This window comes from Armigeres subalbatus, chromosome 3 (genome assembly GCF_024139115.2).
Source record: "Armigeres subalbatus isolate Guangzhou_Male chromosome 3, GZ_Asu_2, whole genome shotgun sequence".
NCBI classification, from domain to species: domain Eukaryota; kingdom Metazoa; phylum Arthropoda; class Insecta; order Diptera; family Culicidae; genus Armigeres; species Armigeres subalbatus.
In genome coordinates this window covers 174280257-174297329 of record NC_085141.1, presented here as the reverse complement: position 1 = coordinate 174297329, position 17073 = coordinate 174280257, and the positions used below count along the sequence as shown (strand labels likewise).

The following is a 17073-nucleotide window of genomic DNA, read 5'->3' as shown; positions in this document are numbered from 1 at the left end:
TCGAAAAAATGTCCCAAAAAGTCAATTATTTTCATTTTTTTTTAAGATGACACATTTCTTTTTGTCTACATAAGCGAGACTTTCTTCAGCTCAAGGCTGTCCAAAACCAGATATCAACGTTCCATGCATTTTAAGACATTTGGCATAAAAAAAAACTCGATTTCGAAAATTTTTCAAAGTCTCAAATTTTTGAAGTCTTAAAAAGTCATTTATTTTTCGCTTCTCGTGCGCGATAGTCGTGTTTTCGGATAGCTCGCATACGTTTTTACGGTAAATAGCATTTTTTGTGGATCCTGTCGCGAAACAATTTTGCGTCGTCGCAAAATGTCATCGAACAGGCGAAACACACTGGTCGTCGATTTCGGTGTTCTTCCGAAACGACCTACGCTAGAGCAAGTGAAAGAAGTCATCGAGGTTGATCTTAAGCTCAAGATGGTGGATGTCAGAAATATTCAACTGCACAACTTGAGAAACTGTGTACTCATCGAGCTGAACGAAGCAGGCTTGGCACTACGGCTGCAAAAGAGCATCATCTCCTACACACATTCCGATGCCAGGGTGTGAAATATTCCATCCCTGTGTATGTAGATGGCCCCACCACCACCGTAAGGCTTTATGACCTGTCACCATGTAGGTCTAACACAACCATCATCCAGCATATGGAGCAATATGGAAAAGTGATCTCCATTCAAAACGAAGTATGGAAGAACTTCTTCCCTGGGATACCAAACGGTGTCAGAGTGATACGAATGAGGATGGAGGTACAAATACCATCGCGTATAGTAATAGAAAACGAATCTACACTCGTAACTTTCCGAGGCCAAAGTAAACAAGTGACACCGAGCGAAGGATCTGAGACTCAGCAAGAAAAACGAACAGTTTCAAACACCGCCGAACGACAGAGCAAAGACGTGGACGAAAATTGCAACGATACAGCTGAAGCTACCCCGCATGCGGCAGATCTCAACTCAAGCGACAACGAATCTAATGATGATGATGATGATGACGCACACATCGACCCACAGCCCGGAACCACAGCAAAGAGGCGGTTGTCGACTGGGACAAATGAATCGAATTCGAATGAGGCTAGATGCGAACAAGATCGGAAGAGATCGTGTGGCAATGACTGCTGCCTGGACGAACTGCAGCACACCGAAGAGAATCTTCCCGATCCAGGATGGAAAGTGTACAACACTAGGTCGAAGAAAAAATGAAATGTATTGTTCGAAAATTATATCGGGAAGGGGGGAATTTTTTTGATTCGACATGAATGCACTCCAGCAGTGTGAAATGTCGTTAATAAAAACAAACAAACAAACAAACCAGATCATGCATTCTAAGACATTTGGCATCCAAAGTTTTCGTTTTTAGTTTTTCATTGGCACCCTAAGCTATATAATATATGTAGACGAAGAATCAGAAGGAATAAATTTTGGCTGTTACGCCATATTCAAATTTTGGCTATTACGCCATATAGATGATTGTGTTTCTATCTAAATGTCAACGAATTGAGTTTTATCGAAAAAAGGCAGAAACAGCTAATCATAGTCCTTTTCTTTTGTAGCTAGGGCAATCACTTGTTGCGAGCGTATATTTACAAGAAAGGACAAACATGTTGTGTCAACGGCAATAGTTCAGTTTTCATTCGCTGAGAAGAGTTTTCTGACCCTAGACTAAGTCGCATTTTAAAGAAATTGCTTCAGTTGCTGACCAATCTTTATTCGGTTGGATGCCAGCCGTTGAATAATAAATGTTGGTGACGAGAGTAGGATTGCTAACAAAAACCTCCAGTGTGTTATACATGTAGGGTTTGATTATATAATATACTAATAAAAATCCACATATGTTATTGCCAAAAATCTAAAGAAATTTACAAATAAATTTTATGTGTACGTTAATAACCACCCGCTATAGGAGAGTCCACATGAAGGTTTCTAGTTAATAACGGTTGTGTGTTTCCACATATATGCTATGCGAATTCACATAGCCGTATTGTGGGAAATGCTATAGTCAAAATGTATGTGTGCCACACATAATGAATATGTTTGAATTTTTCTCAGTGTATTTAGGGCCAATTTCTTCACCTCCGCTTAATTCTTAAGTGGTGCTTTCCCATACGCTTAAATATGGTTTAGAAACTAAGCGGGGGTACCCTTAGTGGAATAAGGCTTGATTAACTTTTTTCCAATGATATTTTCACTAGGAAAGATTCCTCTTTGAGAGAAATGCAAGAACAAAAGTTATGTGTAGTGTAGTGTAGCTAATATTAGGGGAAAAGGAAAAAAAGTTTCTGATTGTAAATCAATAGTAGACTGGCCCAGCTTAGTAAGGGAAGAAAAAATGTTAACTTTTTCATTTGAAAATATGTCATTGAACGAATGCTATCTATTGAAATCATCCTTCTTGTACATTGTTCAAAAAATCATACAGCTTTTAAGTCTTGTGTACGAGGAAACTCGAATACTGAACGGATCCCAGTTTTTACCTTATACCGGGCAAATGCGTGCAGTTCAAGAAGGCAGAACGCAATTTTAGCTTAATACCTAATATAAAGAAGGCCAATCCAAAAAAAATCAATGTAGCGGGAAAATGGGGGCTACCCCATTTGATATAAAGTCATTTGGCATAAAATCGTTTGACATAAAGGTCATTTGGCAATGAAAATGATCTCATTTTCTATAATCATATTCTTTACGCAACTTCAAGCTGGACTTCAACATAGTTTTCTTGATATTGACAATAAAGAAGGCGCATGCATTATCAACTCTTTTGCATTGTCCTGAGCAATCGCGTAATATAAAAGAAAAAATGATATCCCCTTTCGCATTGCACCGAGCAAACGCGTGCTGAGCAATCGCGTAAATTAAAAGAAGGAATGATCTCCTCCCTTTTTGCATTGCACCTAGCAAATGCGAGCTTTATTAAAAGAAGGCAGCATCAATTATTTTGCATTATCGCAAACAATCGCGTAATTTTAAGTAAGGAATGATCTTCTTTTTTGCATTGCTCCGAATAAACGCGTGCTTTAAAAAAAGGCATCATCAATTCTTTTGCATTATCCCGAGCTATTGCGTAATTCAAAAGAAGGAATAGTCTCCCCTTTCGCATTGCATCAACCCATTGCGTGCTCGGAAAAATACGTTCTGAGGAATGGTCTCCGACGGCAAACGACTATTATGACAAATTATTTTATGCCAAACGGCTTTATGTCAAACGGCGTACCCCCGGGTAAATGCGTGCAATAAAGAACGCAGAACCCAGTTTTTGTCTTGTATCGAGAAAGCGCGTGTATGTAAAGAAGGCCAATCCAAATATTTGCAATACACGTGGGCTTCGTAGCCATGCGGTTAGCGACATCAATCGTCTAGCTAGACGCATGTGCTGTGGAGTATGGGTTCGATTCCCGCTTCGGTAAAGATAAAACTTTTCGTAAAGCGAAAAGTTCTCCACTGATCCACTGGGTGTTGTGTGAATACTCCTGTATGTTGTCTCATGCTAGGATATAAAGTGTTCAGTCTGTGCGACCTCTGATCGAAGACGGTGATTCTGTCTTTTCTGTTTTTCCAAATGCCTTCATTTAAAAACACAGAATTTTTAGAAAACGACCCGTTTCGTCGTTTGCCTTATACAGTAGCCGTTCGATAACTGCAAAATGTTTACTTTTCAGTTAACGAATGCCGTTCGATAACTGCAACGCATTCTAGATGTCAAACGGTTGTCAATCGACGTCAGATGCAATAAAAGTGCATCTAAATGTGCAGCGCAATGCAGCTGTCATTGAGTCTGACATCAGTTTGAAGTTTAGCGGTCCGATAACTGCAAAACTGTTGCAACTATCGAATTGCAGTTAAAAAGCATTGCAGTAAAATGACTTGCAGTTATCGAACGTCTACTGTACCGAAGTAACGCGTGCATTAGGTGGCTCAAAAAACACTTTTTCAAATTTTTTGATGGGCCGTCCTCTTATTCGGTTCTATTTGATGCCCTGATTTGATGCCGTTGGAAGTTTATATGGTAAAATGTATGCTGAAACATCCAAAACCAGTGATTTGCAGTTGGACGGCACAATTTACGATCAAGAACCATGAAAACTCATTCAGTTCTTGTAGAATTAAATAAAGAATGTTATGCTGAAAACCATGAGAAGATTAGAGTTTATTGCGCAAAGATATTAGCATTTTACTGGAGTGCTGTTAGGGGTGAATTTATTTCTTTTCAAAGGTAAAAGAAACGAAATTTGCTCAAACCCCACTTCAGAGAAATGCTTATAACTTAACCGGGCAAACTCTAATCTTCTCGCATAATCTTTCTGTAATAAATTCTTCAAGATCTGAATGAGTATCATATAGTTCTTCATCGTAAGTTGTGCCGTCCAACTGCAATTTACTGTTTTTGGATGTTTCTGCATACATTTTTGCATATAAACTTCCAACGAGTTTAGCACCGCTCAAACGTTGACCGATTTGGCTGAAATTTTGTCCAGAGCAGCGGGGCATCAAATAGAACCGAATAAACGGGCGACCCATCAAAAAAATTGAAAAAAGTTTTTCCCATACTAATTTGACCCACCCTAGCGTGCATGTTATACAAATATAATTAGTTTTCCTTATACCGCGCCAATACGCGCATTTAAAGAAGGGTGAATTCATTTGGTATATCAATTATTTTATGTGGCTCATAGTTTGACGGCAAATAAAACACTGTGAAGAACTTTGACAGCCTTACATACAAAGTACAAACGAGGTAGCATTTGCAAATCAGCTAAAAAAATTATGTCCCAATTAAATTTTCGGCGAAATGGGTCATTCCGCGAAATGGTCAGTTTCCGCGCAATGTACATTCCGCGAAATGATTTCCCGGGATATGTCGCATTCCGCGGAATCGGACTCCGCGGAATGGCATTCCGCAGTTTGCCATACAACCATTGCCATACTCATGGTGACCAGCGAACCGGGAAAACCGGGAAAAAACCGGGAATTGAAAATCACCGGGAAAATGTCGGGAAATATGCGGGAAATTTAATAACCACCGGGAAAATTTTCAAATCTACATTTGTCTCTTTGTAAAAAATAGTGCAGTAATATCAAACATCATGAGATAATTGGTAGACTCATTTGCTCATTCCATTCTATTTCAGAGTTTACATATTTCTAAAGTAGGTCATGTATTTATGAAGACCCTTAATACCCCATTCAATCAAGTTGACCAAAGTTGAGTTTCAGACATAGTAATTAATTACAACTCCGGGTTACTTATATGTACCCGGAACATGAGCAATCAACTTTAATTGCACCGATTTTTTGTATTAAATTTGATTTGAACTTTCCTTGATTTTTAATTATCTCAATCTTTTCCTTTTAAGTTCTCCAATTTGTCCAAATAAATATATTTGGTATCCCTCCTCTTTTATTTCAAATATTGAAACATTTCCAAAGCCATTCAAAAAAGCTGAAAACAAAGAGTTGTGACGATGGAAATTTGATTCACAGTTACACATTATATTAATTCGTGACATCATATGAGGTTTAAGGTGGCCTCACACCTCGGGAATTCGGTCCGCGGATTTTTTTCCCCATGTGCTTCTGCATATGCGATGTTTTCGGAATACACGGGGGCTAAATTAATTAGAACTATTGTAGTATATCCCTGTTTTATGTACGTGTCGTTTATTACTGACCACAACTTAGTATATGGTCAGTCATATGCCACGACACGTTACCAACCCGGAATGATGTGATTTATAAAACCAATCACTTTCCCTGGATGAGCAGACCAAATCTCTCTGGGCTGTATGCAGCCGCTCTACACTGACGTGAATCACATATCTGTCCCATATTTGCTGGGTTTCCTATTCATTTGGGACAGATGTGCGATTCACGGCAGTACACAGCTACCATAGGTAAAAAAGGGTTAAGGAGTGTTTATAGAAGATGTATTAATGGTAGATAAAAACATTAAAAACAACTGATAAAGACAAACCATTTCTCAGTTTTGAATTGTTGGAATTCTTACAGCTTTTTTCTTAAGCCTCAAAATGGCACCAGTGTTACGGTTACCTAACCAAAATGAGATCAACAGTATTTGTACATTGAAGAAGAGTGGCTACCAAACAAACATCTGTTGGTTCCCTGTGCAAGATTAGATGACCTAGTCGTAATGTTCAAGCTCAAGCTCACATCGCGGGCCACACAAAATGGAGCCGAGGGCCATAAGTTGGGCAGCCCTGATTATATAGTATTAACTTTTCCGCGGATGTACCTCCTATTTTTATTCGTAATTATAATCAACGTTCGTTCACCAGAGTTTTGCAAATATTAAATCTCTCTCAAAATTTTCAAGAAGTTCTAATAAATTGTATAACATTTCAGTCTAATGGTACCAAGAAAGCGAAAGCTGCAGCTGCTGCAGCCGCAGCCGCTGCCAACCAGGAGAATCAGAACGGAATGGCAAAGTCAGCCAATATGAATGTACCATCTTCTGCAGCGCCAGCGGCAATCAAGCCAGAGCCTGTAAACGAAACACCACCAAATATACTGGCACAACACCAACTCCAACCACCGCCTCTGGCTCAGGCTCAACCATCGATACCACAACCTGCAGCAGTACATCCACCACCTGCCCAACAACCAGCACCACCGGCAGCAGTTGTGGCAGCACTGGATCCCAACAAAATGGTCGCAATTCAGATAACCCTACCAGCACTGCCAAATGTAGCAAACTCACAACCGAGAGTACTGACAATCCAGGTACCGGCATCTGCGCTCCAAGAGAATCAACTGCAGCAAGTTCTCACTGGACCCATTATCACCTCCATAATGCCCCTACCGCCACAAATTGCCTCATCCGTACTCCAGCAGCATGTTAATTCATATTTGCAAAACAACACAATGAGTAATTAACTTCATATTTTTTTGAAAACTTTTATAACAATTAACTCTTTTCCAGACACAATACAAATTCATAAACAGATGGATGGTGCCTATGACATGCCAATGGACACAATTTCTGACGAAAACTTCCAAATTCCGATCATAGCGCTCTCCGAAGTGTTAAACCATAATTTGTTACCAAAATCAACATATAATGAAGCCGTTTCGTTACCATCAACATCGTCTCACTCAGCAGCGGCAAGTCGTGAGAAGAAAAAGAAAAATCGCAGGAAAAGTAAGTAAAACACATGTTTATTGATGGTAGACTATTTCTCCAACAGCTTGAATTCTTTTCATATGGTTATGAAAGCTCGTAATTCTTACTGTTCAAACAAAGGAACAAATTCTTGAAGCACTAAATTACCGTGGAGATACCATATTCTGCGCATTTAAGAAAATTTTGAAATAAAATTGTTGTTATCGAGAAACTATAATGATTTATGAATATCTTTATGTATCAGATGTGTAACTATAATCCACGGAAGACTATGAATCGTGAAAATTTTGATTAAATTGACTAAGAACATATATTATTATTCGATCTGTAAATTACCATATGATTCCTAATTCTAATTCAGTTTGGGTAATTTTTTGTCTCATGAAATGGGTTTGAACATTTAGACAAATATTTCAATACTTTTGCACGTTTTTAGTACAATTTATGTTTCCAAAACTCTATCTGACTACAACGTTTTACCGTTCTTGTACGCTAAGTATACGAAACAACGTTCGCTCAAGAACGAACTTTAATATAAGACCTGGCGAATCAGACCCAAACCCAATCGATTCAGCTGCGATAAATTGAGATAATGCCTGACAGGCATTGCCTGTATGTGCGCGTACGTGTGTATGATGTATGTACACAAAGATCTTATTCATTTTTCGATTGTACGACATTTCGCGGTAAAACATTCCGCGGTTAACCATTTCGCGGTGTACCAGTTCGCGGTCTACCATTTCGCGTTCAGTATCATATCGCGGTATAACATTTCGCGGTTTATATTATTTGGCGGTATACCATTCCGCGGTTAGTACAATTCCGCGGTGAAACTTTTCGCGGTCAAAACCAATTTGCAGGTTTAATTTTACTAATGTTACAAGTAGTTCAATAATGTGTTCTTTAGCTTTGTAAAGCCTCGAAATTCACCTAATTATTATGTATAGCGAATAATCATTGAGTTTACACTGTTTGTTTTAAGCAAAACATATTTGCGAATACGACTACCGCCACCGCACCGGGGGTGACAATGGGTCTGGGGGTGAGAATGGGTTATCGCTTTCACCGGCAGTCAGGAGGTCGAAGAGCAAAATCGTTTGAAAAGGTCTCTTATATTTTAATCTTCTTGCCCTCAGATGTATTCAATCCAATCTACAAGAGGTTGAAACAGTGACCCATTCTTACCCCCATTTGACCCATTGTCACCCCCGATGACGGTATGTAAAGAATGCGAAACAACACAATGCAAACATTTAAAGAAAACGAAATAACGGATTGCTTTGCCTTATACCGGGCAAATGCAAATATTTAAAGAAGGCAAAACATCACAATTTGCCTTATACCGGGCAAATGCGAACATTTAAGTAAGACGAAAATCAGACCGCATCGTGCTTTCGTGCTGTGCGGTTCTTTCTCTCTTTGCGGAAGGAAGTTTTTAATACTACCCGAAGCTATTTTAATTTCAACAGTGCTTCTCAGCGCAATTTGTACCCACTGATCCCGTTACGATCTTTGCAAGGACCCGTGCCTTCGTTTTACGTTGGACCCGTTTGCGGAAGTAAAATTCCGACAAGCGGTGGTAATCCTGCAGGGACACCGTTCTGGGAAAAAACCTCTTAGAAGGTCACGTCTCCACGCTCAGCAATGAGTATTAATAAAAACAAGAGGAAGGAGTCTTTGAATTCTCCACTTCCTTCTAAGAAACAAGGTTTCAAGACCGTCCTGCCAAAGCGCGGAAAAATAGAAGGAAGCTGGAGAATTCAGATATTACTTCAAACTCTAATGTCGGAAATAATTTTTCTCCTATCGAACTGAGCAATCAGTTCGATTTGATTAATGATGATATTGAGCAAATCGAATCTAGCCCAGGTGATTCGATTCATGCGAAAAAGCAAAGGATTCCGCCGATTGTGGTATCTGTTGCCGAGTTTTCTGGCTTTAGGAATGAGATTTTGAGTAACCTTCAGGGGATCAAGGTTTCATTTCAGATTGCTAGGAAGGGTGACTGCCGCGTTTTGCCGGGATCCTTTGACGATCGCAAACGTCTTCTTCAGTATTTAACTGAGAAGCGCCATAAATTCTTCACATACGACGACAAAACTGAGCGATTGTTCAAAGTTGTCTTGAAAGGTCTCCCCAGTGATGACAAATCACTGGATGAGATTAAAATTGAAATTTCTCAATTACTTGGATTTTCACCAGTCCAAGTAATTAAGGTGAAAAAAAATCCCATTCTGGTACTTCCCAGAGGGGCATTTCTCAAGAATTTTATTTAGTTCATTTTAACAAAAGTGAACTAAATAATATGAAAAGTTTGGAAAAGGCCTGTATTATGTCTCATGTCCGTGTTACATGGGAACATTTCCGCAGGCCTGGGGAAATTTCCAAAACCCCACCCAGTGCCGTAAGTGCCAAAAGTGGGGTCATGGAACCAAACATTGTCACATGGATGCTAAATGCATGATTTGTGGTGGAACCTCTCACGCCAAGGACGCATGTCCTGTGAGAGAAGATTCCAATAAATTTAAATGTGCTAATTGTGGGGGCAATCATAAATCCAATTTCTGGGAATGCCCTTCACGCAAAAAAGTTTTGAATTCCCGTGCAAAATTGATGACGGGAAATTCCAATCGGATCCCAGATTCGACGGGTAGAAATTTTTCAAACGCTCAAATTTCGAAACCGGTTACCGGTCGAGCAATTCATACCCACCGCAATTCACAAACAAATTTTGCCGCTCGTCAACGGGTAGCAAGCACTTCAGTAAATTCCAATTTTTCCAATGTACCTACGTATGCAAACATCGCTGCTGGTAGACAAAATATCTCTTCTCAAAATGAGGTTTATACCCATGTCCCAACGGAAAATAACGGTCATGTTGCCGATTCAGGTAGCATGACTGCTTCCGATTTTGATTTTTTAACTGAACAATTGCATCACATGATTGATGCAATGTTCAAAGCAAATACCATTCCTGAAGCTGTTCAGGTTGGTATAAAGTACACACAAAAATTGTTATCGGACTCCGTTTCAATGGATCCAAATAATTGTGTGAAAGTTCTAAATTGGAATGCCCGCTCTCTAAAGGGTAAGGAAGATGAATTATTCAACTTCCTTTCAGTTCATAATGTGCATATTGCCATTATAACTGAAACGTATTTAAAACCAGGACTCTCCATTAAAAGAAATCCAAACTATTTTATCTACAGAAATGATCGTCTTGACAGCGCCTGTGGTGGGGTCGCCATTGTCATTAATAGACGTATCAAACATAAATTATTTTCTTCGTTTGAAACCAAAGTTTTTGAAACCTTGGGAGTTTCTGTTGAAACAAATTTTGGACAATTTTCCTTCATTGCAGCCTACTTGCCTTTTCAATGCAATGGGCAGCAAAAGAATTTGTTGAAAGCTGATCTTCAAATTCTGACTCGCAACAAATCAAAATTCTTCGTAATTGGTGACTTCAATGCCAAACACCGTTCATGGAATAATGCTCAAAGCAATTCCAATGGTAAAATTTTATTTGAAGATTGTTCTGCGGGATATTATACTATTCAATATCCCAATAGACCAACTTGTTTTTCTTCCAGTCGAAATCCTTCTACAATTAATTTAGTTTTAACGGATTCAAGTCAGCTGTGTGGCCAATTGGTAACTCATGCTGACTTTGACTCTGATCATCTTCCTGTGACATTTGAAATCTCACAAGAAGCCATTTATAATCCAATCAGCTCTACTTTTAATTATCATAGAGCTGATTGGGATTTATATAAAACGTATATCGATAGGAATTTTGATGTTGATATTCCTCTCGATACCAAAAGTGATATTGATAATGCTCTCGCATCTTTGACAAATTTAATTGTCGAAGCCAGAGGCATTGCAATTCCTAAATGTGAAATTAAATTCAACTCCATTATTATTGACGACGATCTTCAGCTACTGATCCGTCTTAAAAATGTGAGAAGAAGGCAATACCAAAGAACTCGCGATCCCGCGTTGAAAGTTATTTGGCGAGATTTGCAATATGAAATTAAAAAACGTTTCGCTATTCTGAGAAATACCAACTTTGAGAATAATGTCTCAAAGTTGGATCCCAGTTCGAAACCCTTTTGGAAATTAACAAAAATTCTTAAAAAACCTCAAAAGCCAATTCCAGCGCTTAAAGAGGGAAATAAAATTTTATTAACAAATGGCGAAAAGGCTCAAAAACTTGCTCAGCAGTTCGAGAGTGCCCATAATTTTAGTCTAGGTCTCACTAGTCCAATTGAGGATCAGGTTACACGGAGCTTCGAAGACATTCTCAATCAAGAGAATGTTTTTGACCCTTCGTTGGGAACTAATTTGGATGAAGTGAGATCTATTACTAGAAAATTTAAAAATATGAAAGCCCCTGGTGATGATGGTATTTTCTACATACTTATCAAAAAACTTCCTGAGAGCTCTTTATCCTTTTTGGTTAATTTATTTAACAAATGTTTTCAATTGGCATACTTCCCAGATAAATGGAAAAACGCCAAAGTTGTTCCTATTTTGAAGCCGGACAAAAATCCAGCTGAGGCTTCTAGTTATCGCCCAATCAGTTTGCTTTCTTCAATAAGCAAACTGTTTGAAAAAAATATTTTAAATAGAATGATGGTTCATATTAATGACAATTCTATTTTTGCTGATGAGCAATTTGGTTTCCGCCATGGGCATTCAACCACCCATCAGTTATTAAGAGTTACGAACTTAATTCGGCTCAACAAATCTGAAGGATATTCGACTGGAGTTGCTCTTCTTGATATAGAGAAAGCATTTGACAGTGTTTGGCATGAAGGTTTGATTGTAAAATTGATGAATTTTAATTTTCCTCTGTACATCATTAAACTGATCCAAAATTATTTATCAGATCGCTCACTGCAGGTAAACTACCAGAATACTAAATCTGATAGATTACCTGTAAGGGCTGGTGTCCCCCAAGGCAGCATACTGTGGCCCATATTGTATAACATTTTTACTTCTGACTTACCTGATTTACCACCAGGGTGTCAAAAATCTTTGTTTGCAGATGACACGGGCCTTTCAGCCAAAGGGCGAAGCCTTCGTGTCATTTGTAGTAGATTGCAAAAAAGTTTGGATATTTTCTCCACTTACTTGCAAAATGGAAAATTTCCCCGAATGCTTCCAAAACTCAGCTTATAATTTTCCCACATAAGCCGAGAGTTTCTTATTTGAAACCTTCTAGTAGACATATTATCACTATGAATGGGGTTCCAATCAATTAGTCTAGCGAAGCTAAATATTTAGGACTTCTGCTAGACCAAAAATTAACTTTTAAAAATCACATTGAAGGCCTTCAAGTCAAATGTAACAAATATATTAAGTGTCTATATCCACTTATGAACAGAAAAAAGATAAAATTTTAAAACAGCCATGTTGTATGCTGTGCCAATATGGACTAGTTGCTGCAATACCAGAAAGAAGGCACTCCAGAGGATTCAAAATAAAATTTTGAAAATGATTCTGAAGTTGCCTCCGTGGTATAGTACCAATGAACTTCATAGAATTTCTAATATTGAGACATTGCAACAAATGTCCAACAAAATAATTTCCAATTTTAGACAAAAATCGTTGCAATCTTCTATTGTAACGATTAACTCCTTGAACCCTTAGTATAAAATAGGTTAAGTTTAGTTTAAGTTGAAAACATTGTAATTCCTACATGGTTCAATTCAACCAGAGGAAAAATTCTAACTGCCAGAGGCAAACTAAACTAAAAAGTAACATAGCAAATAAGGATGATAGTGTTAAGAAAACACGGAACACCTAGTCTAAGAGATGAATGCATGTATTAGATAATTAGCAAATAATAATAAAAAAAAAAAAAAAAAAAAAAAGTAAGACGAAACAACACATATTGTTTTTACCGGGCAAATGCGAACATTTGAAGAAGACAGCACATGATATTTAGCCTAATACTGGCTAACATTAAAGGAAGATACATTTGGCCTTATGCATAATTTTCAGTCATTCCATCTTCTGAGTTCTACCAGAATACCATAGCCTTTTAAGGTATTAAGACCTTTACCATATGACATATGATATAGTGTATCTTGATGACAAAGTTCACACAATATTGACAATCATGTACAGTAGACGTTCGATAACTGCAAGTCATTTAACTGCAATGCTTTTTAACTGCAATTCGATAGTTGCAACAGTTTTGCAGTTATCGGACCGCTAAACTTCAAACTGATGTCAAACTCAATGACAGCTGCATTGCGCTGCACATTTAGATGCACTTTTATTGCATCTGACGTCGATTGACAACCGTTTGACGTCTAGAATGCGTTGCAGTTATCGAACGGCATTCGTTAACTGAAAAGTAAACATTTTGCAGTTATCGAACGGCTACTGTATATGTATTTTGGAGATAACATCAAATAATGCGTAAAAGAAAAGAGAAAAATACTTGAAAGGGAAACGCAATGAAATAAACGGCCATATAAAGAAGAGAAAATTAATAGTTGGTAGAAAAGATTGGCAAACTTAAAAATACAAAAAAAAAAGTTAAAAAGATAAGCTAAGCTTGAATACCGCGAAACGGAGCACCGCGAAATTGCAAACCGCGAAATAATATATACCGCTAAACGGAATACCGCCAAATTGTATAAACCGCGAAACAGATTACCGCCAACAGACCGCGAAATGGTACACCGTGAAATGGTTTACCGCGGAATGTTTTACCGCGAAATGTCGGACAACCCATTTTTCAATACCATTATCTGATTGCTCGCCGTTGCCACAAGTTGCTTTCGACGATCCATTTTTTTTTTCGTTAAACAACTTTCCAGATAGGTTATTGTGTTCGCGATTGATGAAAAGGCAGTTTTTTATTCCGATCGAAACGGATATTAAACATAAATATTATATGGAATGTAAATAAATGTAATCCAACGCGAACAATAAGACCAGCCCTACATAAATGCTGATATTGCCAAAAGTGCTATTTTTTCAAATGTCGGAATGCCAGTCCGGCCTAGAAAATCTCCGAGTGGGGAATTGTGTCGATTTTTCAGGGAAAATTGTTCGTGCTAGTCACGTGATATATACATTTTAATTAGACACCTCGAATTAAAAAAAAAAAATAGTGGAGCTGGGGTGCGCAAAGCCAATTTCTTTCCGGATAATCTATCTTTGCATTTTTTTTTTGCTCTTCTTGTTTTATTCCAGCATTTCGGAAAATGTTTCCTTGCCAAAACAGCCCCAACGTTAAATTTAAATTGACAAGCCAGTCTTATTGTACCTTTCCATTCCGCGCGCACAATTAGTAACAGAAAGTAAATTTTGTGCCATATTCTGCGCAACATAAATTACTTTCTATAAGATAGAGATTACACTCTGATAGCCTATTTTCATAATACTGAATCAACAAATAATCTGCCTTTGCACTTCGCTTTTAAAAAAATGAGTCCAAATCTTTTTTGCTTAAATTCGAGAAAAAAATTTTCTTGTGCGTTTTAGCGCTGCTGCTAATGGAGGCCATTTTTTGACATTTTTTGATATTACAGATTTTGTTTTCCTAATATTCCCGGTATTAGCGCTAATTTATTGCTGTATTATCTGCCCATGACATCAATAAATTCCCAACTTTTTGATGACATGTAAGTAAATATAAAAATAGCAGTAAATAAAATTTAAAAAAATGTTTTAGTGTCAAAGTGCGCCGAATTAGGAGCCGCGCAGAATAAGGCACGCTCACGGTATTTAAAAACAGAAATACTTCTAGGTTATTGAAAATGTCGATAATAGCCCCTATCTAACAGATTCGGGAAGTGGGTTTCTATTGTTTTTATATTTCACACAACGTGGCGGGAAAGATAAATACTTGCTAACAAGGATGGTTTCGTTCATTTTGAAAGGCGGGCTTGGGCATTAGAGGGTTAATAGTGTGTTCTTCCGTTACAGTTTTGATCGAAATCAGGCACCAGGTTGATGGTGCAGTCGAAACATCGGACGAAGAAGCCAGCGATATCAGTGACGATAATATTGGAGACGACGATGAAGACGACCTGGACAAAGAAGATGACGAAGACTTAGATGGAGAAGGAGGCGCAGAGGAAGAACCGTTGAACAGCGAGGATGATGTGACCGACGAGGATGCTTCTGATTTATTTGATACGGATAATGTGGTTGTTTGTCAGTATGATAAGGTAGGTTTAAAAAGATGAATATATATTTTAGCCATGTCGAATTAATGAATTATTTTCTACAGATTACGAGATCCAGGAATAAATGGAAGTTTTATCTGAAAGACGGTATTATGAACATTACCGGTAAAGATTACGTATTCCAAAAATCCAACGGCGATGCCGAGTGGTAGATGACAGCGAAAAAAAGACAAATCACTGTTGTTTAAGCTCAAGATGTGTAAAACTTGTGTTGGTATCCAATCATTCCAACATGGTTGGGTGGTTGTTACTGGCGAAAGCGATATGGAATAAGGCGAATGTTTTAGCGGGTCTTTATAATGGTTGAACGACGGGACACCCTCGTTCTAATACTTGATTTAACTTATGTATTTAGCCCAGTATCATTAATGATCACAATTTTCCCGCGACAAATCCCAATGTCGAAAGTAATAAAGAAGCCTTACGAAAATGCCTGAAGATTTCCCTATTTCGCTACAAAGTTCACAACTTAGTTACTAACTTTTTTAGTTGCGTAGCAAATCTATACATAGAAAGCATTCTAGTAAATACAATTTTGTGTAAAAAATGTTGATAGATTATGCACTTTCTAAGTTAAAATCCACACCGAAAACAAAATAGGTTTAAATTGCCCCTTTCACTAGTTATGAGTTGGTTGTCCTCTAGGATAGACAAAAACGAGTCAAATTGAAAACAAACAAAAAATGACCGATTGGAATAATGATGGGTCTTGCATACTACTACCTATATAAATACCAACTCGACAAGTTGTGTATCTCAAAAATATCGTTTATCTAAATTTTCAGGCTACTTTGGATGATTTGAAAGTACAGCATCAAACTTGATTTGTACGGACATATCGACATTGTTACACTTGAGAAGTTAATCAAAGTAAATATGTAGAATTATAAGCAATTTCAATCCCCACTCTGCAGTTCCAATTATCATCCGAAACTCCCTAGAGGTTATACCAGCCCGCGGTTTGATTCTTGGTCAATGGCACCTACCAAAATTTCGTCGATCACGATGAAAAACGTTAGCGGTGATAAAATACAACCTCGCCTCCAACCAGTTACGAGTAGAGATGGGCGCTCCGCTCAGGAGCTGTTCGAAAGATTCGCTTCCTTACATTGAGCTGATGAACCATGGATCTTTTTTAACCCTTTATAAGGCAGACGAATCTAAACAATAAATTAACAAAAACAACAATAGGACACAATGTTGACATGGTAAAACTCAAATGTATGTTTGTTATACATTAAACATTGAAAAATTGGTGGCAATATAGTTGCCACTGCCCGTCAAGCGGGACAACATTGGTGGCAATAGTTGCCACTGCCCGGCAAGCGGGACAACATTGGTGGCAATATAGTTGCCACTGCCCGGCAAGCGGGAAAACAGGCAACAACGAAAATAAATAAGATTTTTAAAAATTAGGTTTTATGTAAAACCAAGGATGTTAACGATCATTCAGTAAATTGCGTTCGATCATTTAGTAGTTTGTCAATAACTCATTCCAGAAGCTGAATTTCAAAATAATTCCACTAATAACGGAGTTATAGCTATAGTTTCAGTAACTTAGACTAAATGATAACAAAATTCCAATCATTTAGTTTAAGTTACTGCAACTAGTGTTATAACTCCGTTACTAGTGGAATTCGAACAACGAATTGTTAGGCATAGTTCTAGAAAAACCATCGCACTAGAAGTCCACCATACAACAAATTTTAAAATT

At 37.9% G+C, this 17073-nt stretch overlaps 1 protein-coding gene across 3 annotated transcripts in view; it reads left to right on the top strand.

Annotated features, from left to right (window-relative positions):
- Positions 1–16265, top strand: part of LOC134225334 (transcription initiation factor IIA subunit 1) — a 36818-nt gene extending 20553 nt beyond the window's left edge. For all 3 annotated transcript variants that reach the window (XM_062705310.1, XM_062705308.1, XM_062705309.1), the window contains 4 exons: positions 6369–6891; positions 6946–7164; positions 15097–15341; positions 15404–16265. In XM_062705310.1, the coding sequence (XP_062561294.1) occupies positions 6369–6891; positions 6946–7164; positions 15097–15341; positions 15404–15511 (1095 nt within the window). In that variant the 3' untranslated portion in view covers positions 15512–16265. The remainder of the gene's footprint in view (positions 1–6368; positions 6892–6945; positions 7165–15096; positions 15342–15403) is intronic.
- Positions 16266–17073: the final 808 nt, after the last annotated feature.